Genomic DNA, 27,667 nt, shown 5'->3' on the forward strand with positions numbered 1-27,667 from the left:
ATATACTTACCGGACCAAATTAACAGCAGACTCCTTAGAGTGTAGTACAACCGAACGCTGAACAAGACATTTTTAGGCGTCCAAAAATGAAAACACAGACAAGACCCAAAAACAAGTTCACAGCTATTTTTTTTCTTTAAATTAACTGAACTACTCCACCATCTTTTCACAAATGCCCTGGCGATTGCAGCTATTTTTTTTTTTTTATGTAAATCTTAACTGAAGTTTTGGATCAGTGTTTGAGTTAGTGTTCACACCTCTTTCAAGACTGAATGTTGAGTCTGTGCTCTGTTAAATGGCAAAACACACTCATCCTGAACCCCTATGAGCCATTGGTAGAAAAAAATAGCAAGCATTCTATCAATCATTGCACTCAGGTTTTTTTCTAAATACATGGGAAACCGTTGCTTTTTTTAACAGGAAGACAATGAGAAAGTTACCTTTGTGAGTCACTCCTAGGTTTTCTTTTTAATCTTTCCTGAGCCTGGTCGTCACTTATACATCTTGTGACCCAAACTTTATTGAAAAACAAATTCAGCACAGAAAAGCAGATACATTTTAGAAAGGGATTTAATTATTTGAAAACAGACAGATTATGTTACAAGCACTTTTATTAAAAAATATCTATAACCCCATGTTATGAACTGTACAAGAGAAAAAAAAAAGGATAAAACATTCCAACAGCTCAGTGTAGAGCAGTGTCAGTTTTTTTGTGTGCAGCTGTACCTCTGTTTGAGGTCATGTATAATCTTCCTCTGATATTAGCTGCCTGGGAAAATATGGTCACCTACAGGACCAATTGTTTTTTTAGACAATCGTTCAAAAACAATGTACACGTATTCATCAAATGAACATCCACAGGACATTTTTTATTTATTTGCTGTTAGTATGAGTGTTTTAATGTATATTTTAATATTATATACAGTATTTTGAAAAGATGAATTTAGATGGAAAAGGATGGAGAGTGAAAATGTTCATAAAGGCAAAATGTCGTGATTCAAACACCATGTTTCACAATATTACATCCGTTTGGTCACTCGTTTGAACTGTTGGGACGTTTTATAGAAAATGGACTTGGATTTCTGAGGTTCAAGCAGATTTCCTTCAGAAACGCTCCTCACAACTCTTCGAGGCTTGTTCTCCTCTGAAACTGGGGACAGACACCAAACAAGGAATAGTATCAATAATTAACACAACTACATAATGTGCAGAAATAAGAATCATGACAGCAGGTACAGTTTGGAGGTATGAAAGACAAAATAAGTCTGATTGCTGACAGCAACTCACTACTGAAAAAAAAAATAACATTTTGGTTTGGTAAAATAGAAATTTCATTGAATAAATATCTTATATTGCGAGTATGTTTGCACTCTTGGACATGACAGTCTGTAGTGTGAATTATTATGACTGTATATGTAGTTTGTCTTAAGTGTCTGGATGTCTTCTTCAACAGTGTTTTTCTGGGTTGACACTTACCAGCAAAACGATGCACTCTGAGTGGTGCGCGGGCCACTGAGGCATCTTTCTTTATGCGTTTCGGTGCAGAGAAACCCTGTGTTAACTCTTCTTGGATGCTGCTAAAATGAAAAAAATAAAAATAAAACAGACAGAAAATATAAAAAAAAGCCTCCCTCCTAATAACATTAAGAACTGGCTATTAATTTTGGGGAGCTTTAGTCTGGCCACGAATAATATGTCAAAGAAGAGTGTTTAATCCACTGCAGGTATAAAAAAAGATGATTTACATGAATGTAAGAGAAGAAGTCGGAGGCACATTACCAGTTAACTTTACGCTTCCCTTGTGCAGCAGACGTCATGTGCATGTAAGTTGGGTTGGCCCGCCTTAAGCCAGGTAAAGACAGGATCTGTTGTCTACAGAGCAGAGGTTCACGTTACCATGACATCTTTGCGGTTTAGACTTCACATATGAAACATTTGCATTCAAAATCATAATGCTTCTAACTAATAATTCTGTTTGTGTTGTATTGCAAAAGCTATGTGTATACAAATCTGAAGTTTTGATATTTGATCCTTTGTTTCGATGTACCTGCATTCAGAAATTTGCATATGGAAAATGTGTGGGCTCTCAGTGGGCCTCATGGCACCTCCAGGTACAAAACGAGTAGATCAATGTGGTGACCACAATTTGATCTACAGAGCCAACTTGTTGACTATCCCTTTGGAAAAACAGCTGATTGTTGTGCACCATTTTCTCTCACTCTCTCTTCACGGGGAAACAGCTGATCAACAATCTACTAGCAACAGTGTAGCATGTAATCAAATATATAAATGAAAATAGGTTGAGTATAACTAATATTTAAATATAGGCCTATATACAGATCAGTCTCAGGTTGAAACTTGTAGTTCTAAACATCTAAACGGACTACAGTTCTTGTAGTCCGTTCGCCAAACGACCGACCAATCAGCGTTGTTTTTGAGGCGGGTTTAGGTGTGACGCAACGAGAAGCGACTGTTAGTCTAAACAACATGGCAGCTTCCACGGATGAAATGAGCATAGCTATCAAGCAAGTTTTATCCGAATTAGAAAGTATTCCTTCACTGAAACAGATCACTATTTTTGGTAGCCTACTGTACTTAAATTGCATGTACTTTATTTTCTTTATTCATTGAAGCCTCTATGTTTACAGGCTTGTAGTGATGTGCAATGTGCTATAGGTTCTAAAAATCTATGTTTGGTACTGCCAATTTGTTTTGTTTTGTCATGGTTCATGTGTGCAATAAACATTACACATCGTGAGAAAAAAATCGCGGCAGAGAATCGTGATCTCAATTCTAAGCTAAAAATTTGTGATTCATATTTTTCCCTGAATCGTGCAGGCCTACACCGGGACATACAATAGTCTGCAGCTTGGCCACTGCCGTTTTTAGAGAAACATCACCGACGGGACTTAATGGTGCGTTCACTTGCAACTCGTAAGCTCACAAAATATTCACAATTTTACCATCTAGTGGTTCTTCTTTTTGTCGTTTGACAGCAATTGACTGGTAAAATAAGTTATTATTACATTTTAAATAAATTATTTAAATTTAAACATATGGCCTTAGCAATAAACAAGCCATTCTTTAATGTCACCAACGGTTGTTTTGTGCTTCCTTAAACTGCCTGTCTCTCTTAGTTATGCTGTTATAGTTTTAGAGTGCTGGGGGACTTCCGTCCTTCCTTCCTTCCTTTGACTGCTCTCTCCTCTTCTCTCTTTCCTTTGACTGCTCTCTCCTCTTACTTTCCATTTGTGTGCATCCCGTCCCATGGGATGCTTGTTACTAACCTGGCTCTGAGGAGTTTACTCCCCTGAGTCCTTGTGCTTTGATTTTTTCTCATCCTGCATTTTACCTTGGAGTACATTGGCACCAAGATCTTGGTTGCAGCTGTCGCCGTGGTCCTGCTGCACTCACTACCAAGCTCTGCGGTGACCTGCAGTGTCATGCTGCGTCCTGCAGCTTCCTGCTACGTCCATCCATGCTCTGCTGTGTCGCGCTACATCCTGTAACGCCCTGCAGCGCCCTGATATGACATGAACTACTACGACTTAGGGCTGTAGCGATACACTAATCTCACGATACGATACACGATATTCAGCTCACGATACGATATATATCACGATATTCAGCCAACGATACGATTCGATATAATTCGATACACTTACATCATTTTCTGGAAGATTTAAAGGGGACAGAGTGATTTGGGTGACATCTTGTGAGTGTTCCATTTACTTGGATTTAATTAATTGAACTAAAAACATCAATTACACAATATATGTCTCTGACTGGACAGAGAGTCTACAGCAGGGATCATCAACTACATTTTTTTCAGAATTTTTCTAAGCACTCTGGCGGCCGGACTTTCAAATAAAGAAAATAAAATGAATTTATACCTAATACGCCTATTCTTGTTCGAAATTTTCACTTTCTTACTGAATTAATGATATATATATATATATTTTTTTTACATGTATTACTGTGAGCAAACTCCTAAAAAACATGGAAACTCCATAATGATAACTGGCTCTTTAACTAGAAAAAGATCTCAGACTAGGAGGCAGTTCACTGAGGAGTGATGGTTAAAGTCTGTGATTATGGAAAAATTATTGTAGTATGCAGCATCCTGATTGGTGGAAAATGCTTGCAGAAAGAAAGGCTGTTGTCAGGTAAACATGTCACTGTCAAAGAGGCTGAAGCGAAAAGTTGACGTGGAAAAGCCCAGCTTTAATGATGAATGGACTGATAAGCAGGCTATGCACTCGTCATGTATGCCTCATTTGCAATGAAACGATGTTGTTGCAAAATAATACAACCAGCATCATCATAATCACTCGAACATAACGATCGCGTCATTCAAGTGCATATTAAGTAGCTCCAGATTGTCCGCTCTAGCGGAGAGTTTGGTTTGTTCAGCCAGCAGTGAGGTTTACAAGAATTTGTCCAAATTTCCAGATTCCCGGCAACCTAAGATAAACAGTTAGACTAAAAACCGACAGCTTTTGTTTTAGCTTGTTTGTAAAAATTCGCTATTTGCAGAGTAGAGCTGTGTTTGCGTTAAACAGCGCGGTGGACTGAGCAGATTGAAATATCGCTTCCTACATGTTTATGCCGGTCTACACAGGTGAGTGCATTGATAAGTATTGACTTTCTACTCACGAAGGTTTAATTGTAGCCTATTTACAGAAAAGAAACCAGCGTGAGTTCATCTGCCCCAGCGGCCGTTGGTAACTCTGTATCGTTCCCAGTCAGGTGCTGCGTGTTTTAACCTTTAACGCACACACATCTCGGCTCAGCTGTGTGTGTGTTTTAACGCACACACATCTCTGCTCAGCTGTGTGTGTGGAGCTTGGGCATCGCTGTACAGAATCCCGGCATGTGAATAGAGATGTAAATACAGGGGGCTGGGTTTTTGCTCTAAATGCTTGAAATGATAAATAACAGAACACATTTTTTCCTCTTTACAATTTTGAATTCATGATTATTCTGCGGGCCAGACTAAAAGCTTTGGCGGTGGGCCGCCAGTTGACGTTGGCTGCTCTACAGCGACACTAGCGGCTGGCTGACCAAATCACTCTTCCTGCAACGCGAACGGGGGTAAACACGAGGGATTTGAATGGGACTTATGTATCGATACTCGCGGCTTAAAAATTTATACTTTCTTGGGGAAAAAAAATATCGATTTATATCGCAGAATCGATAAAATTGCTCAGCCTTACTACGACTATCATTTGAAGTCACTATTCCATTATCTTTAAAGTGACTATTATTGCCACTGTTCATCACATCCCCAACTGGCACCGTCAGACACCGCCTACCAAGAGGTTGGGTCTGTCCGAGGTTTCTTCCTAATAGGGAGTTTTTCCTCGCCACGGTCGCATTACTTGCTCTTGGGGAATTATTAGAATTGTTGGGGGCATTGTGAATTATAGAGTGTGGTCTAGACCTACTCTATCTGTAAAGTGTCTCGAGATAACTCTTGTTATGATTTGATACTATAAATAAAATAAAATTGAAATTGAATTCTTTCGTTCTTCTTCTTCTTCTTCTTTTTTTTTAGTATCAGTTCAGGCACCGCAAGTATTGTTTTAGCACCGGTATTGGAAAAAACCCAAACGATACCTAACCCTACAGGAGACTTACTCTGGATCACCACACATTATATTTTACCCACAGTGGGAACTTCGGTTGTATGCTTTGACTGTTATGAAGATAGAAGAGAGGCATTTCACCCGACGCATGCAGCAGGCACTTTCTGCAAGTAGCCAGACAGTGGGACATTGAACACGATGTCAGCACACTGACCACTGATAGTCCACGCAACATGACTGCAGTAGCCAGACAACTCCCATTGCATATTCCTTGTGTTGCACATAGCTTCCACTGAGCAATTACATTATCTCACACTTTATTTATTTTTTGTTTCATCCTGTTTTTAACCAACTTAGTTGAAGGAGATGTTTTTGTGAGCCTTTATTTCCCCACGTGAGGTTAAACACAATTAAATTGTTACATTTAGCTGACAGATGTACTTGTACAATGTGTCTGTTGCTGTAATGAACAAGGTCCACTGTTTGTGTTGAGCTGCTTAAAAAAAAAAAAAAAGGTATGGTTAGTTAACCTTTACAAGTGTAAAGTGGGACACTACATTGTGTTAGTATTACCAAGTAATGTTATATTCAGATCAATATGCCCATCTGTATGCATTATGGGCTTGAGTTTGCCATATTATGCTTTTAGCATATTATTTGAGCATACAGTACATTTGAGGTTTTTCTGGAGAATATTCCAGAAAGTATTTGTCACGTTTTATATTGTTGCAATAATAATAATAATAATAATAATAATAATAATCATTTACATTAAGCAAGCCTATTTGTCTGCTGCCATGTTGATAAGAGCATTAAAAACTTGAAAATTATCTTTTTTAAAGTACATTTAGAACAGATAAAAAATGTGCGATTAATCGAGAGTTCATTATGGACAATCATGGGATTAATCGCGATTCAATATATAAACGTTTATTTAAGTCCTTTACTCTAGATTTGCGATCATCATTTACACGGTTAACACCATCTACAATAGTCTTTGCAGGACAACTTAGTAACCAAGTGCTCTCATAAAGTCTGGATTAGCCCCTGTCTTTAGTATGTTAGGAAAAATAACTCCTCAAGATACAGTATGATTTTGGGAATGAACAAATGTTCCCAAGCAATTGGCATTTTCTTAATTGAGGCGATGCATTTAGATTTTGAGGTCACTAAGCAACAAATAAAGTGATACACGCTCAATGTGTTAATGTGAGGGCTCATCTGCTTGGAGCATCATTCACTGAGACAAACCCTGTCTGCTGCTATGGCTCGAAATGTTTCCTATTCTGTTTGCCACTTTTCAGCTGACTTAAGCCTCTTGGCCCAATGTTCCAGTCTGGAAACGTACTGCTGGTGAGAATACTTATACTGTTTGCACTCTAGTCTCTGTCTTGTTTTGAATAAGGTTTAGGGGATTTACCACTTCTGAATGGTTTAGTTGCTATCCAGACTGAGCATCTTCTACACAAAATCCTTCAATTTCTTTGAAACTTTCAGTGGGGAGCCAGAGGGATGTTTTCAGATTGTTTTTAAGCATTTTATGAACTGATTTGAGAGATGCCTGTGTTCGTTCCCTCTGAACCATTTTTTTCTTTTAAATGTAATAGATTTTTGTTATTTTAAAAATATAATTCTTCTTCACCGAGGCTTGCTTAAAATTTTTATTTTATGCTTTCGGGGAGTAATGTTTAAATCAAAATGTGTGGTACAAGAACGGTCTGGGTTTACAAGGCATGAATAATGAACAAACTTTGAATTATGATGTTTTTTGTTTTTTTAAAGAGTTAGGTATTTCACAAATATTGACAAAGGTGACATAAGGAGTGTTTTCCATCTGTACCAATTTCTTAAGAAAAAAAAAACCCAACGAGAGAGAGAGTTAATTAAATTCATTATTTGTGTCTAATGCATCAACCTTTGATGCATGAGACATCCGGATTATGAGTGCAGCCCAGAGAAAAAGATGAAAAACTGAGAAATACAACGGCACGTGTGACATCGATAGCAGTTAAGGTTAGGAAAAAAAAAGGCTTAGCATTGAGACATAATTAATGGCATATGTCCTATAGAAGAGCAACTAACTGCTCCGTATATCATAGAGGTTAATTTAATGATTCCAATATTGCTGGTATAATTCTGATTTAACAAGGGGGCCAGCTGAGAACACTCCCTGGCAAAGTGTCCAATGTTGAACAGTGCATGTTGAGATAAATTGTTTGGTGAACAGGATCTAAGAAATTGTGACAAATAGCTCTGATACATTGTGGCAGCTGCTGCAGTTTTTCCCTCTGAACTTGATTTATAAAAATGTAGGCTATGTCTACAGTTAGATTGTGATGTTACTTCAGTTTTGGTTTCTGCTGTGACAGCAGTATTTATTTCACTTTTTTCCCCAAAGTGTCTCAGTTCCCATGAAGATAAGTTTTTCCTAAAGTCTTACAATATTTCCTGTTCATGTTCAAGAGAAGTGTACACTATTGTAGCAGTACATTTTGGAGAGAACATAGGAGTGCAGTAGGTGGCATTGTGGGTGTATCAATGCATTTGTTTACAGAACTACTTCAAGGTGTTCAACGTCTGCACCATATGGACAGTCAAGAAAACTGTAATCCACATTACAAGTCAGCCTGAAAACGGACTTGTAATGTTATCAAACTGACTTTTAGAAGGGAGAAAATATCTTCAGAAATCATATGAAGTGTGTCTAAATAATCATATACACTGTCAAACATCTTTAAGTCAAAAGAAAAGTTAAGACATGAATATTTTCTCACCTTTTGGTAGGAATCTTGTTCCCGTCATTGGCCTTGGGAGGATGGAGTAGTTGACTGGGAACTGAGAAGTCTGTTGACGTTGAGGCTCGACAGGGACTACCACTACTTATTATAATGGTTGCATTGCTTGCAGTTTGATCTTCATTGTCCAGAACTTCAAATGTCACGTTGGGATCCACGGTGCTAGAGGAGCTTTGTGGCAGGGCATGAACAGTTTTTTGAGAAGGTTCTGGTGTGCACTGGAGTGGGAACATCCCTTCCTCAAACACCTGGGCCTTGGCGGCGGTCCGGGGGCTTTGCGGTGGCAATGACGCAGACAAATTTCTCCTGATGGGCATTCTGCGCAGTGGTTCCGGTTTCATATCTGTCTGTTTACCTCCACCTAAAAACAAAACAATTAACCACCAACAGTTAATCAAAATTAAACAGATGATTTGATTCAGATTCACAAGGTCCCAAATTGATTTTATTTTCAATATCAATTAGGTTGGGGACATTTCAATTACAATACCAATTTAGCTTGGATATGAAAGAGATTCTACAAATGTACAAGGTTCCCTCTAACCTGCTGCATTCTTAAAAAGTATCAATGTTTACATTAAGAACTGACCCCAAAGCAGTTACATTACAGTACTTTGTTTTTACTAAACATGAACACACAATGAAGTGCAGCTCTACAGACTCTACAGTCCTTAGTTTTGAGAGACATTTCATTTAGATATCTGGTAGACTATAACGTCAACATTTCATTTCCGGGATTGTTTAGGTGCCGCCAGAAATTCCGCTGGATGCCCTTCATTTCGGTCAGATGTCAGTCACCTTCTGCTTTCTTTGCGTTGGCATTTTATAGTCTGGTCGATTCATGAGGACTATGGTTAACTGCTCCTCAGATCTCCGCGGGGTAAATCAAGACAGCGAGCAAGACTATCTGTCCAATCGGAGTTTTCTGTTGCACAACTAAAACAACCTTTGAATGTGCACGTTCCACCAAAACAAGTTCCTTCCCAAGGCTATTTTGCAGAGGCACCGTTGCTAAGTGCTGCCCAAGACTATTGTGATTGGTTTAAAGAAATTCCAATGAACCAGAGCACGTTTTTCTACTATCCCGGAATGCTGTGTGAACTCACCAGGATAAAGTCCCGGGGGTTTTGCTTTTCTGATAATGGCAGTGCCTATAGTGCAACTGCACTGTGTTTTTAGCTGCAGATTGTTGTACGTCTCTGTGTTATACAGCAATACAACCAAACATTTCACCGTCAGCATCTTAACCGCATGCAGCTACTAGCTAATGGTAGGCTAACGTTACCCGCTGCCAAGTGTAAGTTAGTGTTAATTAGCGTCCCATGCAGCGATGCTTCTGTGTTCTCTGTTTGTTTAGGCACACCAGAGAGCAGCGCAGGCATTTAAGTGGCACCTAAATCCGCGTTGCTATTTGGTTCGGTAGATACCGGTCGTTTAGGCAGTAGTCAGAAACTTCATCCAACTTCCGAGTAATCTGAGTCATGAATGCTTAAGTGCGATTTCAGAAATCCTCCAGTCCGAGTCAAAGTCCAAGTCATCAGTGCACAAATCCAAGTCGAGTCATGAGTCCTGAGAATAGCAACTCGAGTACTCCATCACTGGAATGTTGTATCTTTTTTCTGTGCTTTCCTCGCTGGTTTGAAGTGGGCGGGTGATGTCACATACTTTCATGCACCAAACAGGCTTCAGCAATATTTGAATAAAAATCTGATTTGTGTGTTGTTCATTAGGGATGTAACGATGCATCGTGAATCGGTTAAAAATCTATTTAAATGTGTAAAGATTACAATCGGTGGAGATAAAAAGGAACCGTGATGCAATTTTTTAAACAGCCCAGTGGGTGACTCTAGGTAACGCTATCCTACCATTAGCTAGTAATGTCTATCCGCAGACTGGCTTGCTGAAGGTGTTCTTGAACAACGTGATCCGCGATACTGCCACCTAACACACCAAAAGGAAGGCGGTGACCGCCATGGATGTGGTGTACACTCTGAAGAGGGAGGGTCCTTTATGGCTTTGAAGGTTAAACCTTATACAACTAATCTTTTGCCACATTGTCTAGCTTCATTTAAAAATGATAGCAACAAAAACTTGTACAGGTTGCAGAGCAGAATGAGGTTAAATCACCCTGTCTGCATCACATTATGAATACCATTACACTCATGGCATTTCCTGCAGGAGTGTGGTGGGGTTAGGGACAGGCTTAAAAGAAAAATGCCAGCACATGAAGGATGTAAATGCAAAGGTGAAGGATTTAGACATTGCCTTAAATACCAAAATGCAATATTTAGCAAATGTGAGTCAGACCTCAGACAGCACACCAAGTGAGGAGACGATGATAAATAGCCCTTTTCTGTGGCAGAGGAGTTGTCCCTAGCAATAAATGGCAGCAGAGTTCCTTCAATCACATATTTTTGGCTTGTAGGGGATTAATACATGCATGAGTTGCTATTTCTGGTGGAAGCTGCACTGAATTAGGGTCGCCTGGTTGCTGCTTTCTGTTTTTTATAGCGCGCCTTTTCTGGTTGGTGGAGCAGGGGAGTTTACGTCTGTTGACGTTTTTTCCTGCCCTGCTGTGGATCTGCATTTTCATGAATGAAGCTCAAGAGGGATTGGGAGGGTTAGATGCTAGACAGACAGAGAAAACATTTGACGGTAGGAGGGAAAGAGAGGTAGAATAGAGGAAAAAGCCAGACTAACAGACGTTTGAAGCAAAAGGGACAGCAAAAATCTAAGGAGGAAAAAATAGATAAGAGAGAAGTGAGAGGTAGAGAATCGACTGGAAATATAAAAAGAACAGCATAAACGGGTCAGTGGGAGGTAGCTGAATGAAAAATCCTGAAGCTAATAATAAATGCATGTCTGGACATGCCTTAAATCAACACTAAATTGTGTTCCTTCAAAGAGATCCCTTTTGTGTGATTTGCTATTATTAAGCAGCCCACAAAGAGTTAATGCTCTTTCAAAACCCTAACACTCTCCAAAACTGATTCAATTTGATTGGCTTTGCAAGCTGCAGGGTGGAGCGATTTCTCATAACATGCTGCAGTGACTACCATTAAGAGCTGAGGAAGCAGTAAGGGACTGCCAAAAAGCATCAGGATAAGATCAGAGCAGTTTGTCTGAATGCTAAATAAACAACTTTGTATTAAAACATCCGTTATTTCAACTGTATATCATTTAGAATTTGTCAGTAATCGACCGGTTATTTAACATAGCTGATAATGCTGCACATGTATAAAGCTGAACTTATTGTGTGTATACTGCATGCATGTATAAATGGTAGCTCTGAAATTAAGATGGACATGGTGCTTTTCAAAGATGCAAGTGTGAACAATTGAATGCATAATTGAGGAGGATGCACAGTTATGATTTTATTAGAAAGATGAAACTGTGGCTACATGATTCAAATATTGGAACATAATGATGCAAAGAGACATATTTGAATAAATAACACTGATCGTACTATATGATAATTCACTATTATAAAGCTATTGTTAAGCCTCTAAAAGGCTTGCATGTATGTTGTGTTAAAATGGAATGCATGTCTAGACAGTTAATTATTTCATAAGGTGCTTTATTAAGGTGATTTATGCATTCTGATATTATTGACATAATGTTAACAAAGTCTTTTCATGTCTGGTACATTTAGCTACAATACTGTACAGCTGTATCCACCATTGTTGAAGGTACATTATGCATTTAAAACTCTCAGCTATATTGTTTGTATGCTCTTGATTAAATTAGTTGTTAACAGATTTATTAAGTATGATTCTAGTATTTTAGAAGGTAAAAAAAGTGTTTCTCCAATACCAAATCCACCCAAAGTTTTATTGTGGGTGTGTCAAATGCTGAATTAAGTTAAAGTTTGGCCATTTAAGTTTTCTTGCTAAAATATAAAAGCTCACCATAGTAATACAATTAGAGTGAGTGGAGGTGTCGACACTTTGAAAGACTACCAAAGATTTTTTGGCAAAGAAAAATTAATTTATGACCAAATGGGAAAGGAACAATAAAACAACTGGTATGACATGTAGAAAGAAGGGTCAGACAGGACTTATAATAAGTTGCAGGGAAATTTAATATCAGTAGTGACAAACTCCCTGGTGCATCCATGTTTCATTCACATTCAAGGAACACTGGTCATCTGGCAGCAGTATTTATTTCAAAAGTTAAATTTCCCACAATATGTTTCAAAGAAATGTAGACCACCTGCAGTAAATATCATTACAGCCAATTTGAACTGCAATATTTCACAAAGGTTTTTGTGTTACATTTCCCCAAAGGTTCCATGTGTACAGTTTTCCCTCTATAAAACTGGTTGTGAGTATTCACATCATTTCATTATTCATGTTTTGGCCAGGGCAGAATGTCTGCAGCACAAGTATAAATCAAATTATATTACATGGCTGACTTTTATTGTTTATTGTACTACTCTGAACAAGTCCTTTTACTTAAACTGCTAAAGAAATGTTCAACAAATAAAAAGTCCCATCGCAAAGTGGAAATTTCGCCGTACGCAAAACAATTGAACATTTATATGGCACATTAAAAACAACTTTATGACGCGTGTGTTTTCTGCTTTAATAAAACATAGCATCATATCTTAAAGTGTGTTTGGGCAAGTGTGATGGATTGAGTGAGAGGTGACAAGGAGAGAAGTGAATGATTGAGGGGGAGGGGGGATTAACAGGCATGCAGGGGATTTAGATTAATGACTACAGTATGTTGCATGACTGGGGAGAGAGGAGTAGATTTACCTTTTGGTGATGGAGCAGCATTGAACAGTGATGTTCTTTTTGTGCGCCCCTCTGCACCTGATAATTAAAAATGATAAAGAGATTCAAGGAGAAGCAACATCAACACATCACAATTACGACAACAGCTTGAAAACGTTTGCAGGTTTCTGTGGTTTTCTTTCATACCAGCTTACTTGTACTTATTAGATTGGAGTGTGAAAGTCGGTCAAAAGTATGCACTGAAAATATTGCAACGTTGCTTTCAGACATAAAAATGTACCAAGGTGAAACTTTAACATATTAAAAAGAGCTATGATTCAAGGAGTTATTATTGTGCAGACTGTACCAGACATTCAACCAGCTAAACAAATTGTGATTCGATCAAGTCAATCTGGCTATTGTACAATGTTCAAGAAAATCAAATCTCACACAAAAGCCTGCGCATGATGCACAGTGCAATGTGGCTCAGGCGTGAAGTCATAAGAAACAATTGGCATAATGAACTGCACAAAGACCAAGTCAACCTGGAGTGTTTTGCGTCTTAAACAAACATCTTAATAATCTTTCATCAATGATCCACAGGAGGCTGCAACTAATATGTATACAGAGGTTTTCAAATTCTTTGTATTACTGACAATATTTTAATTAGAAGTCAACCGAAAACAGAAGTACTGGATGTAATATAATTTGAAACAAGCCAGCAGTGGAACTGAGGAAGAGGTGCAGAGTTTACTGCCTCACAAATGACAGGCTTTATCTTAGTAATTGAGTATTGTTAGGCAGCTTTGGTTCACGCTCCACCATCCGTCGTGTCTTATACGTATGTCATGAGGGCCTGGTGCTGCAAGGTCATGCTGAGATAACGATGACGATGATGTTAAAAATGAATGGTGCAATCTCATAAGTCCTACAACACGCACTAGACCTGGACTAATGCCAAATACAGTAGACCTCAACTACCTTACACCTGACTAATAGATTTAACATTATTTTGCATCCAGGTGACACATGATTTTAATACATGTGTCACATGTGTTACATCTTAGTCCTCCCACATTACAGAACCATCCATGTTTGAAACACGCTCCATGTAGCTACTACGACCAAAAAAAAAAAAAAGTTACGTACATTATGTTAAAAACACTGCTTGGTTGAATACTTGTCTCTGATTGGTCAATCACGGTATTGTGCGGTCTGCTATTTCTTTAAAACAGTTGCTATGTATAACAGACCGTTGCTATTGACAGAATTTTGATCATAGACTTTGGCGGACAATTTTTAAATTAATAAAATTGTTTTTAAATCAACTTTTTTGCTTATACAGAGCTCAAAACTCTGATCAATGGATCAAAAAGGGAGAGAGAGGGTGGAGGAAACAGGGATTGTGGTCAGTGCTATTGGCAACAGTGCAAACAGAGCATTACTTAGCTCCATGGATAGCTCACTCGCTGGGGCAACCTGGCTTTTGCCGGAAAGTAGCGCTCATCAGGGTAAAGTTAACCATTCTGAGCGGGATGCAGGTGTAATCAGTAGGTGACCCTCTGTTTGAGTAGCTGTGTAATAAGCAGGATAATGTAGAGCGAGCCGATCATTATTGCGAATTGAATCCCTTCACACACACACACACACACACACACACACACACACACACACACACACACACACACACACACACACACACACACACACACACACACACACACACACACACACACACACACACACAGTAAACTACGTCGGCTCTCCAGTTTTGTTGAAGTCACGGCAATGCTGATAAAGTGGTTTTAAGTGTGGTTATAGTTTTTCAAAACTTCATGCAGACACCATTCACTGCGAAATCATATTAATGGCGAGCTGAAAGCAGTCGTGATGCTGTTGAGGTTGCAAGGCAAGGCAACTTTATTTCTACAGCACCTTTCAGCAACAAGGCAATTCAAAAGTGCTTTAAGTGAAACATTAAAGAGCAACTAAAAACGGTCATGATGAAAATAAAACAATAAAAAATAATAATATACAAATACAAGAATAAAAGTTGAATAATTATTCAATTTAATAGGTTATAGGGAGGGGTTTTATTTTTATTTAATTTCTGTCCATGTAAAATATTCTAAATAAATAACATAATGTTGTAAGTAAATAGGATAAATAGGTTTGGAATTATTTTTACAACTGAAATGTTTTTTTTTTTTTTTTTTAATTACAGAGGGAAAGTACTGAAAAAAGTACCGTTGGGTACCGGGAACCGAATTTCATGTACTGGTACTGATATTGGTTCAGATGCGAAAGGTACCCAACCCTACAGGCTACATGGTAGTACATTGTAACACTGAAATAATTTGTGGATTAATCGATCGAGAGAGAATTAACAGACAATTCTATCTTTTAATTAATTTATGTAGGAAAAATGCCAAACATTCACTGGTTCTAGCTTCTCAAATGTAAGGCTTTCCTGCTTTTCTCTTAATAAATAAAATTATTATTTATTCAATACTTTCAGGCAAATTCAAGAAATCACTTCAGGTGATTTAATGGGTGTTTTTCACTTTTATAAAATATTTTCTAGACTAAACAAATCATTGTTTAATAAAAAAGAAAATTGACATTTATTAGTAAATACTTATAATTTACCCTACTAGGATGATAAAAGTATGATGACTTACTGCAGGGGCTACTCTGGTGGTATAGCAGATGTGAGAAAGACAAGACAGGTGCCAACTCGCTGCGGCCCACCTCATTTGTCTCCTGTGACTCCTTTCCGATCCCTTCACCTTTCAGCTGTTGCCCCACCCCTTCCTGGTCTGCCCAGACCACGCCTCTCTCCCTCAACACAAGGTGCTCTAGTTCATAGTTCTCCATCTCATCTGCAGCTGTGACCTGCCCAGCCGCCTGCAACGCAGAGTAGTGCCGGCTATAACTTGGCAGCAAGAGGTTCACCATTCTGAAATGCAATGGAAAAATATTACTGAGACATTTCTTCCAGGAAAAACCTGAGATACAGTGAGGTGGAAAGCAATTTCTTCAGCTGCACTGAGTAATAGTTAATTCAATAAGAATTGGTTCTAGGTATTGTCAACCTACTTCTGCATACGCCTGTTCTCCCGATCCTGCAGTGCAGTGAGCTCGACCATCTGCTTGATGTGTTGTTTGAGATCATTAACCTGCAGCTCCAGTCTGTGGCAATGTAGGTTCTTATCTAACACCTTAACAAGAGGCAGAAGTGAGTTCAGAGAGCAGAAATGATAAGGCAATAGCCATTCTAACACAATAGCATATTGATTTACCACTCGGGTGGGCAGAATTAAAAGAAACAAAAGGCAGTTGGGGGGGGGGGGGTCAAGATACTAGAGAGAAGATGCAAAGTTCTGTTTTCATCCATGTTTCAACAGAAAAGCGGTCTGCTCAGGGTAAGGGAGAGGAAGAAAAAAGAAAAGGACTCTGACGTAAAGAAACTACGAATCAACAGCAGAGAGAACATTTGACCGGTGGGTGCGTCATGGTTCTGGGTCAGTTCCTGGAAAAAAGGATAAAGAAGAAAAAAATAACATGGGCATGGTTTTAGGTAACTGGCTGCTGTGTGAGGGATGAGTAAAGGGTATTGATTTATTCTCTTCAGTGATCCACGAGTGAGCTGAAGAAATAAAATGAGCACGGTTCTAATTACTGGAGAACAGATGGGAAGAAAACAAAGACAGTCACGACACCAGTAGAGACACAGCCTACCTTCCAAAATAAACAAACAAAAAACACCAAGCGATTAGTTTTGAAGGATGTAACCCACATTGGGAAGTTTTTCACTATATCTAATCAGGCTCATTTGTGTTTTTACAATGACTCAAACTATTTCATCCTGTCCACAATGTTATTTAGTTTCTAGTTTTACTCACTATCCGTCTCTACTGATCTATTGTCCAAAGTCTGGCAAGAATTGATGTACTCCCTCACCAATGTCAGTGGCTACAAGCACTGTGGTTACACAAATGTTGTAATAAAAGGTTATACTGACCCTTTAGGCAATTCAATTTTTTTTTTCTCCATTATTCTTTTTATTTTTTAAATCTGATGACTGAATTTTCAACAATTTGCACTTACAAATCACATTCAGCAATATTACAAAATTGAAGGTACAATTAAAAAAAACAATATGAAAGAAAACACTGTGTCAAAGCACAATGTAAAAAGTATATATACTAATCAATTTACAGAATTTGTAAGTCACAACAAAAACACAAATTTGCCAGTCAATCACTCTGCACTCAACACTGTTTTTAAGCAACAGTAAATGGGCCAATTAGTTCTACTTACCTCTGAGGTCTGATCACTCGACTTCAGCAGCTTAATATCATTCTCAGCACGATGAAGCCAGCCGTCATTGTCCAGGAAACGTGTTTCTGCCTCCTTTAAACGTTTGCGAATGTGTTGCTGCTGAGTGCGTAAGGCGGCAATCTTCCGCTCGTGCTTACACGTGGCCTATCAAAAGTGACAACAAACGTCATTTAAGTCATATTACGAATAGCCCATTGTTTGTGCAAGTATTAATATGACACAATATTAACTGTGTATGTGGTCTTTAATTCAGATGATTCTAAAATATTAAGAGGTTGGAGAGGTTAATCTAACACATTTTTATTTTTTCATCAAAGTTTTAAAATGCAGTCAGACGGTTTAGCACCACTTTTAGGCAATTTGTTCCCAAAGTTTAGTTTGTTTTGGATGACAGTGAACCATTCTACAAAGTTTGGTACCACAATGTCTGGAAATTTCACTTTTTATATGGCATTTACAGCTGGGACTAACAATAGGACTCAAAAGGCAGAGAGGAGCCAGGAGCTGGGAACAGTGACCCTGTCCTGTAGTGGCGTAAATGAGAGGCCAAGACAACTATAGAGAACAGAGAAGTGAAATGATGACTCAGCAGCTGTTTTTCTGTAGGGGATGATGGAATCTGTGGATAGCAGCGTAAGCATCAGATACCTTCTCAGTCTTTTCTTTGGCACAGAAATATTGGACCTGCAGGTTGTCCTCCTCACTGTACCGCTGGCGCAGCTCATTCTCCTTCAGTTGTCTCTCCAGATCCAGCTGTTCCTTCCTGATTTGGGCACGGTCTGAGAAGATTTGCTGCAGCGCTTCAGACACCCTAGAGAGAGAAAAGAGTGATGATCAAAATTTACAAGCTTTGCATTAAAAGGGCTCTTTAGGTAATTTGAATGAATGTCAATGAATGTCAAACTTTATAAAAATGGTATAAAAGCACGTTGGCCATCTCATTTTATTTCATGAAAACAAGAGAGCAGGTTAATTAAAGTGATGGTTCAGAGTAATTTTACCCTAGGGTCTTTTGCACCATGACCTCGAGCCAAACACCCCCCCAGAAGCTTTTTTCACCTGGGTCGAACATTGGGACAGTTAGCGTAGGGTAGCGTTATCAGCTGAATAGCTTAGCGCAGGGGCTAATGGACCCACGTTTGTATCTCGTAAGTTACCCCACTAATAATGCCCGAAATTACACCAAACTTCTACACTAGTACAAACAGGTTATGCACTCATAAAACGATGGATTGGAAAGTTTGTAAGTACACCAGAAGTTTATGAACACTTGCCTGCTCTCTTCTGCTAGCTGCTGCTGCTACCTGCAGTTAGACCAGTGCTTAGGGCCGTCTACAAATTACAACACCGAAAAGAGATACAACAAAAATATTTATTAATTTAATAATTAAATAAGATAATGTCTCCAAACTTACCTCAATTATTACTTGTCTCCTGCTAGTTATACTACAGCACTTATACAAAAAACTACACACACACACACAAAAAAAGAAAGTTAAATTAATAAATATTTTTGTTGTATCTCTTTTCGGTGTTGTAATTTGTAGACGGCCCTAAGCACTGGTCTAACTGCAGGTAGCAGCAGCAGCTAGCAGAAGAGAGCAGGCAAGTGTTCATAAACTTCTGGTGTACTTACAAACTTTCCAATCCATCGTTTTATGAGTCCATTAGCCCCTGCGCTAAGCTATTCAGCTGATAACGCTAACCTACGCTAACTCTCCCAATGTTTGACCTAGGTGAAAAAAGCTTCTGGAGGGGTGTTTGGCTCGAGGTCATGGTGCAAAGGACCCTAGGGTGAAATTACTCCGAACCATCACTTTAAAGGAACAATCTGTGATTCAAATGCACCAACAAAAGGGTCACACTACAATAACGTAAACATACTTGTAAATCACATAGTTAACAATTATGAATTGGCCAGTTAAAGTAGATAAATAGGCACGTGTAGTCTAATTAGGGATGCACCGAATATTCGACCACCAAAAATATTCGGCCAAAAATGGCCCAAAAGGGCATTTTCGGTTCTCAGCCGAAATACTTTTATCACCGAAACAATACGGCCGAAATATTGTGATGACACAAACAGAAACCGCGACCTGCACGTGTGTCAGTACCCGATCCGTTCCACCTGCAAAGCATCTCCTAAGCAAAGAGGTTGAGACGGACCACGGAGTGAAAACAATGAAAAGTACGCTCTTAGAGTCTGTCAGCACACGTTTCAGTGAGATCTATTCGGACCCTCTGCACTTCATCGCGACTGTACTTGTTCCGCGTTATAAAGACCATTACTTGGATGCGGAAATAAAGCAAGGCGCACGAGAAATGATCCAGGCCGCGATGGATGCGGAGAACCCGCGTGGAGACGGAGCGCGCACGGAGCAGAGCCCATCATAGGACTCGTCTCTCTGCACCAGATGAGGGGCATGCACCCTCGTTGTCTGATATGTTCAGTGAAATCCTGCAAGAAAGTGCCTCAAATAATAATAATAATAAAAATAGGTAAGCTATTCTGTTCTTAGGCTACTATATACTGTATGTGACTATCAGATTGTAGCCATATTTCTGCTAGATATTTTTTTAATTAAACTTTAATATTAATTTATACAATTGCAATGCCTTGATTTTAGTAAAGTTAGTACACAGTCATAGCCATAAATGCAATGGTACTAATAATTGGCATAATTTCTTTCGGTGGTTCGGTCTTGGTTTCCTCTTTTTCAGTTTTGGCCAAGAATTTTCATTTCGGTGCATCCCTAAGTCTAATGGAATTGGTTACCTTATAATAGCCTTAATAAGCTGTGTCTTTGTGCAGCTGTAAGGCTCACTTTTAGCTGGTACTGTCAGAGAGGCATTTATTCAACAACATTTTTGAGGCTCTAGTGGGGTTGTTTTGGACTGTATTATACTGAAAAGCGTTTTATGTAAGTTTTATGCCACATGTAAGGCCGGCCACACATTGGCTGCGTGGCGTGAGCGTGCCTTTTCTGTTGCGTAGCGTTTTATTTCTAGCATGCACGCGTATTCGGCACAGCTTGAGCTGCGCCTGAGACGTGCGTGTCATGCAGGCAGTGTGCAAGCTCTAACGTGTTAACATGGGAGCCAAAATCAAAACGGACACGCCACGCAGCTGATATGCTCACGCCACGCACCCAGCGTGAAGCCAGCCTAAGGAGCAAATTTATATGAATTGCTGTGCCAAGAGTTCTTACAAACCACTTGTTCGTGCATTAATGTATCCTACTAAAGCTATGAGATATTTAATAGTTTTATCAACACATTGAACCGAGTTTAAATACAAAAATACAGCCAATAATGATAATGTAAACATGCATCAATTTTGTTTTACATCAAATGTTTGCATGACAAATATCGCTATTCCCCACAAATTATTAATAATGTGTTAAGGCTTGAGTTATTATATACTTAATAAATCAATTACATCAACCTTTTCATATAATCTAGAGCTTTCACAAGATGCCAGTTCTGTTCGGACTGAGCCACAAAGATATTCTTAGGTATATGATGTATATATGTATTCTTGGAACAGAGTTGAGGTGATGTTGAAGTGGCTGTCTGGTTGAGTTAAAGCAGGAGAAGAGACAGGAGAAGCATGCAGGTAAATAAGACTGGAGAGCTGTCACTGAAATGTGACTGCACTCTTCAATGTAACTCCAGTGACGTAGGAGACATCGTGGCCTTGCTAGACTGCTGAATTTTTAATAGTGTGAGAAGCGTGCAGCCTCTATTCAGAGCCTCTCACTGTGCGAGTTGTGAATTCTGATGCCAGTGAATGAAATGTGTGGGAGTGAGACTCATTCAGCTTTTCCTTGTCCCCCGCCCCCAACCCAAATACCCCAACAGATGCCACTGTATGCCTTAAAGATGACTAGATGGGATGTGGTTAATCTGATTTATTTATAAAAAATAAAAATAAAAAAAAGATAGAAAGTTAAACAAATGATGATTATAGCAGTTATATCAAACACTAGTATACTTTTATACACAGTGGTAGATACTGTATATTTGTGGCAGGTACTTAAAAAACACAAAACTGTAAACGCCAGCATTTTTCAGTTTTTTTGGGCCTCGAAGCACACCTGTTTTTTAATCCAAAAAGTAAAATAGTCTCTGACTAGATTGAAAACCAGCAGTACTCAGTCCTATGTAATGTTTTTGAATTTATCATCCTGTAACAATTAAAGACAAATAACATGTAAGCATTGACATAGCAGCACTTTACATGATAACAAAAAGGAGTTTTAAAACTACAATAATGCTTTTACCTTAAATTTTGTCAATTTCTCAATTAATTACAGAGTTTTTTTCAGTATTGAAATATCGGTATGCTGCAGAGCTAAAATTCTTACTTAGGTGCTGGCACAATATTGCAGTTTTAATTCCAAAACATTAACACCAAAATATATAAAAGAAAAAAAGAAAGACATATTTTCTTTCTCTGAATGTCTCTCCATGAAACAGTATTAGTACTAGTACCTTTTGAAAGACAATTTTACAGTGGGACATTAGACTAGACTTAATTATAAGTTTTCCAGGAAGTAACAGTTTTCCAGGAGGTTCAAGTGCCCATTACACAGGAAAGCGTTTCATAGGAGTAAACAAAACAAGTGGTATAAAAAGTTTTTAAAAAGTCAGGCGTGTTGTGAGCTGATCAAGAAAGTGTATGGGAAATGACCTTTTATCAGCAATTTAGCATAAGCGGTTGAGGTGTGACGATATCTCATCTCACGAAAATGTGACAAAACTTCTCATCGAGGTAAAAACTGTCTTGGGATATTGGTCCCAGGTGCAGAGCAGCAGCCAGTCTGACCTAGCCTAGAAATCTAGACGCTAGGGCTGCCACCTCGTCGATTAGTCGACTAAGAGGTGGCAGCCCGGTCATTTTGGTCTTAGTCGACTAAGATTTCTTTAGTTGATAAGTCATTTTTTATGCTTTATTCATGCTTAATTACTCATTTCCAAGAAACTTATGAGCACATTTATGGTAAGCACAAGATTTAAAGTGGTGCTTTTGCAGGATTAATTGTGGAGAAACTCAGTTTTACAGATGGTTAATTAGCTACATTTATATTGTGCTTTTCTAGTCTTAACCATCTCTCTAAGCGCACAGCTCTGTCAATTAAATCAACTAATCGATTAGTCAACAAAATTGTATAAGTGTTAGTCGACTAAGAATTTCTTTAGTCGACGACAGCCCTACTAGACGCACTCTAGCGGCAGCAAATTTAATTTGCAGCCAGGGGGGTCTAGGCACTCTCCGTTGGCTTGCGAGCTGGGAAAACCAAACTCTGGTCAGGCCAATCAAATCGTGTATAGAGTCAGTGGGCGGGCTAATGGCTGCTGCTGCTGGGAACAGCGGTCTTCTGGAAGACTTGGAGTTACGCTTTTCTTTGAGAAAAGAACGGCACAGAAATCATTCTTAAAAAAGGAAGATGTGTTCGGAGTTTTGCCGACCGGATACAGCAGAAGTTTAATCTATCAACTATCTTCGCTACCTTCTTCGTTGCTCTGCCTGGTTGTAGCACTATCCTATTGCGTGCAGAGGGAATTTGAAAGACAACAGTTTATCCCGCCCCTTGGATTGAGCCCTGTCAATGGTGAGTTCCCAGACCCAACATCTTGATGTGGGTCTGGCTTGTCAGGCTAAGTCTGACATGGTTGGTCTTATAATACATCTGGCTTTGACCTTTAGCATAGAAGATCCCCTGCCCCAAAGTTGACTCTGAGTTCACTTTTGCAGAGGAGTAGCTGAGTTACAATTGTAAAAAGCTGCCTGTAAAATCCAGCGTTGGAATGTTAGAGGGTACGGTAATGTTAGTTTACTGTCATAGGAGTAAAAAAGTAGAAAATATTTACACCTAAGAAGCTGAAATCAGAGAATTTGGATTCCCCTCCTCCCCCAATAACAAATGACTCAAACCGATAAATCGATTATTAAATTGGTTGGCGATTAATTTAATAGTTGACAACCAATCAATACATTTTTGCAGCTCTAATGTTTACAATAAAAGAGTTTAACATGTAAAGAAACAATTACTTATATGTCTCAGCTTACACTCTGAATCCCACTTATGTACATGCTTACCTTTTGAACTCTGCTTGATTTTGGGAAGTAATCATGTTAGAAGCCCCAGGCACCCTGTTCTTCTCCTCATATTCTTTTAGTTTGTTCTTCAACTGCAGAATCTGTAAAAAACAAAAGAAAATTGAAATACAGTAGTAGTGATTATGACTCAAATTCAAATGAGAAATTTCAAGTCTCGATAAAAAATATATATGGAGATCTTCTGGATTTAAGAAAAAATGAGCATGGTAGTGTTTGTTGTTTCATTTTACCTCTTGCCGTTGCTTCTCGCATATCACTGCATACTGGCCAATGTGACTGTCCAGGCTTACAACATTGCTCTTCAGCTGATAGGTAAGAGTACAGAGAAAAATTTAATGATTTAAAAGGAATTCTTGCATCTATTGCCCAAAGAAACACATCAGTTATAGAACCATTAACAATGAAAACAATAAGATACATTTAATACTAACCGAGGACTTAATCTCCTTGGCCCTGTTGGCATACTTCAGTGTGTTGTGGGTGTCATCATATGACTTGGATGATGGGCTAACATTGGCAATCATAACCGTCCTGCAGTTGCCCCCCAAAGAGTCTTTAAGTAGTCGCGTCAGCTTGCTGTCCCTGTACGGTATATGAGTCTTCTTACTCTGAAACAAATGAAAAAAGATAACATTCGGCAAAGAAATAAGACCATTTTTGACGTTTGGATTTACTTTAAGTGTACGCAAACAACCAGCTCAGAAAATCTGAAATACTCTTGTGGTTTCTTTGAGTTTACTTAGAAAATGCATAAAATTAATGTTTGAAATGAACAAATACAGAATCAATACAGAATTCAATACTTCAGACGTGACACGAAACAAAATTAAAAGAAAAAGTGCATTATTTTTGTGGTATGCAGAAGAGCACAAATGTGAGGTGCGCCTTGCTATGCATTCTCCATCTGGACAAGCTCCACAAGAGAAGCTTAGTCATATTACACTATTTGGTGGGGACCAATAAACTGGTAACACAATTCAGTATGGAGTGTTCATTTCAGAGTTAAAACAGGGAACAGCCATCCACAACACTGGTCTGAAGTCTTTCTGCACCTGGTCTGTGAACACAGCTCAGTCTGGAATAATGGCATTAGATCGACTACAGCTGCTTAGGTGAGTCACAATCTTGTGGGTATTGGGATTGCAGAAAGTCACATTAAAGTTAAGTAACAATGTAGTGTAAAATGATCTCTTTTGGGGTTAGCAGCTGTGCCTGCACTTCTTCCTGGAAAAATGCCTAAGCCTACATCTGGATTCAAAGACCTTAGTTTTCAGGTCCAGGGAGTTTCAGGATAGCCGTGCCAATTTGGAAAATCTCCTTTTAATAAGAGCAGGCATTCAAACTTATTCTTTAGCAAAGTCAGTAACTCGTAGGAAAGCTTCCTCTAAGCAAAGTCAGTATCTAAAAATAAACTCAAATGTTTGTTTTGACTCCATTAGGCTGGTCAATTAAGGGGAATCTATCACACATTCAGTGTAAAATGACCCCCTGTAATTTCAGCCAGGTGTCCATCAACACTTTCAGTATGACAATGGACGCAAAAATAACTGTTCGGACTGAACTGGACTGCTTAGTGGAAAGGAATGGAGAATGGGAATGGAGGGATTGTCAAGTGAATTTTAAGCGAACCTTTGAAATGTCGCAAAAATAAATGCAAATTAGCCGTTTCCATCAACTGGTTTGGTGCGACTAAACTAGGCTACAGCATAGTTTCAATGCTACAGTACGCATGGCTGTAAACCGCCAGTAAACCGAGTAGAAGAACGAGAGGTTGCTGACTGGAAACAAAACAAGTCACTTTAGCCATCTAACTGATAAAATGGAGAGGTCTTTAGGAATCTGGTTCTGGCCTTGACCAACTGCCACTTTGCTAGTTTGAAAGCCATGACGCCTCTCTCTCATGGGTGGGCCAAATTCTCTATGACCTCATAAGAAGCAAGATTCCAGATTTTTTCAAAGGCAGAGCAGGATACCCAGGGCTCGGTTAACACCTATCACCATTTCTAGCCACTGGGGGACCATAGGCAGGCTGGGGGAAACTCATATTAATGTTAAAAAAACATTTTCATGCCATGGGACCTTTAAAATGTTTACAACCACATAGAGCTGGGCAATTTATCGATATTATATCGATATTGTGATATGAGACTAGATATTGTCTTAGATTTTGGATATCGTGATATGGCATGAGTGTTGTCTTTTCCTGGTTTTAAAGGCTGCATTACAGTAAAGTTCTGTCATTTTCTGAACTTACCAGACTGTTGTAACTGTTCTATTATTTGCCTTTATCCAATTAGTCATTATATCCACATTACTGATGATTATTTATCAAAACTCTCATTGTGTAAATATTTTGTGAAAGCACCAATAGTCAACACTTCAATATCGTTGCGGTATCAATATCGAGGTATTTGGTCAAAAATATCGTGATATTTGATTTTCTCCAGCCCTACAACTACACACACCAATATTTTCAAATATTTCTGATTGCACCATTAAATAAGATTGGCACAATCAAATTCAGCCACTTCGGACAACATTTTCAGAAAGCCCCTTTTTGGTGGATGAGAAACACTGGCCTTGTGTGCATGGAAGGCCAAAATGGAGAGAAAGGATGCTGCGTCAAATGTATTCGCATTGGTTTGGACATCGCCTAAGGCAAACAACTTACAACAAAAACCTCTGTGCGGCATAGCATAAGGATGACATACTGAACAGCCCAAACAGAAGTAGCAGACATTCTCCTTCACTCAAATGAATGGCATGTCAGCCCAGACACAAGTGGGGACATTCTTTCCTGTAAACAATGGCCGCAACATGAATTCCTTGTCTGCCAACAGTAAACACTGCAGCACCAATAACCATGGGGATAGGGCGGGGAAGGAGTGGGGACTTGTGGTGGGCGTTGTAGGTTGAGTAGATAAAAATATGAGTCCATGACTGCAACAGGGCAGGGTATAATACTAACTCAACAGTTTTAACGCAAGAATAAAGTAACCTGTTGAAGAAGGATCACATTTCAACATGGCTGTGGTACATTTGCACAGCATTTCCTAAATGCATGTGGCCTGCTTGTGTTCCTTGAGACTGGTGTGTAAAATGAGAAGACTGCTTGACAGGTTAATGTATGCAACTGGAATGAAATAATACTCAGTTGACTCTCCACTTCACCGGCTCTCAGTTTCGGAGGCTAGTGCTGAACTTCATATACCTATAGCCATCATAATCTTAAGAACGTGACGCAAAATTTTCATATGCACTATGATTTGCTGACCAAATACAAGCATAAAAACAATTCTAAATACAAAACATAATTTTAATAAAAAAACTCTGCACATTCACTATATTTGTACACTGCCTGCAATGAACTGTCTGGACAAATCTACATGGAATACATTTTAAAATTGGGAATGTGTGTGAATTCTTTGTCAAATTGTCTGTAAACATGGCATTAACATCTGTAGTTGGTGATAGAGTGAATACATAGTAATGACACATCCCCAGAACCTAAAATTCCACTTTATCTAAATTATATACAAACGGACTGTGTCTTGTGTTTTTCTCTTTGCCATTTTCTTTTGAAGTCGGGTTACTTGTTAATTTGTTTAATGTTGGTGTGTATTTTATTACTTTTATTGGTTTAAACTGTTTAATCTTGCTTGATTTTTACCTTATTTGTAAAGCCATGTAACATTATTTCAAAAGTTTCTAAATAAATCATTATTCTAAACTTTCTTTAGGCAGTGAATCACAACACAGTAGTACATTATTTGTTACCAAGCTAACCAAACACTTTGTTCAGTTTCTACAGTCTGACAGATGCTGCTGTGCGCAGCTGTCTTCGCTAACCAAGAGGCGTCTTCGGTGCATTCTGAGTTGCGTGAGTGAGAAAACAACACCAAGCACACAACACAATTTGAAAGTGAACTCTTTTGAGAACAGATCACTAATCTTAACTTCCAGCTGTCACTGAGACATCTGACAGACTGCTCCCAGCAAAACCAAAAATGTTTGAAAGAAGACCATATTTTACAGTTTCTCCTTTTCCCTGATTTCTGTATTACTAGAACGAGTACACAAGAAAATGAAAGTATTTCA

At 38.8% G+C, this 27,667-nt stretch overlaps 1 protein-coding gene across 2 annotated transcripts in view; it reads right to left on the bottom strand.

The window, feature by feature from the left end:
• Positions 1 to 552: 552 nt before the first annotated feature.
• Positions 553 to 27,667, bottom strand: part of kif18a (kinesin family member 18A) — a 33,981-nt gene continuing 6,866 nt past the window's right edge. Inside the window, exons 7-18 of one of the 2 annotated variants that reach the window (XM_039795189.1) lie at positions 24,001 to 24,177; positions 23,800 to 23,874; positions 23,549 to 23,649; positions 18,094 to 18,256; positions 17,425 to 17,589; positions 16,201 to 16,322; positions 15,783 to 16,060; positions 13,144 to 13,200; positions 8,363 to 8,744; positions 1,780 to 1,872; positions 1,477 to 1,574; positions 553 to 1,150 (exon numbers count right to left, since the gene is read on the bottom strand). In XM_039795189.1, the coding sequence (XP_039651123.1) occupies positions 1,020 to 1,150; positions 1,477 to 1,574; positions 1,780 to 1,872; positions 8,363 to 8,744; positions 13,144 to 13,200; positions 15,783 to 16,060; positions 16,201 to 16,322; positions 17,425 to 17,589; positions 18,094 to 18,256; positions 23,549 to 23,649; positions 23,800 to 23,874; positions 24,001 to 24,177 (1,842 nt within the window). In that variant the 3' untranslated portion in view covers positions 553 to 1,019. Of the gene's footprint in view, positions 1,151 to 1,476; positions 1,578 to 1,779; positions 1,873 to 8,362; positions 8,745 to 13,143; positions 13,201 to 15,782; positions 16,061 to 16,200; positions 16,323 to 17,424; positions 17,590 to 18,093; positions 18,257 to 23,548; positions 23,650 to 23,799; positions 23,875 to 24,000; positions 24,178 to 27,667 lie in introns of both variants that reach the window. The other variant, XM_039795188.1, reaches the window with a different exon arrangement.

This window comes from Perca fluviatilis, chromosome 3 (genome assembly GCF_010015445.1).
Source record: "Perca fluviatilis chromosome 3, GENO_Pfluv_1.0, whole genome shotgun sequence".
Classification (NCBI taxonomy): domain Eukaryota; kingdom Metazoa; phylum Chordata; class Actinopteri; order Perciformes; family Percidae; genus Perca; species Perca fluviatilis.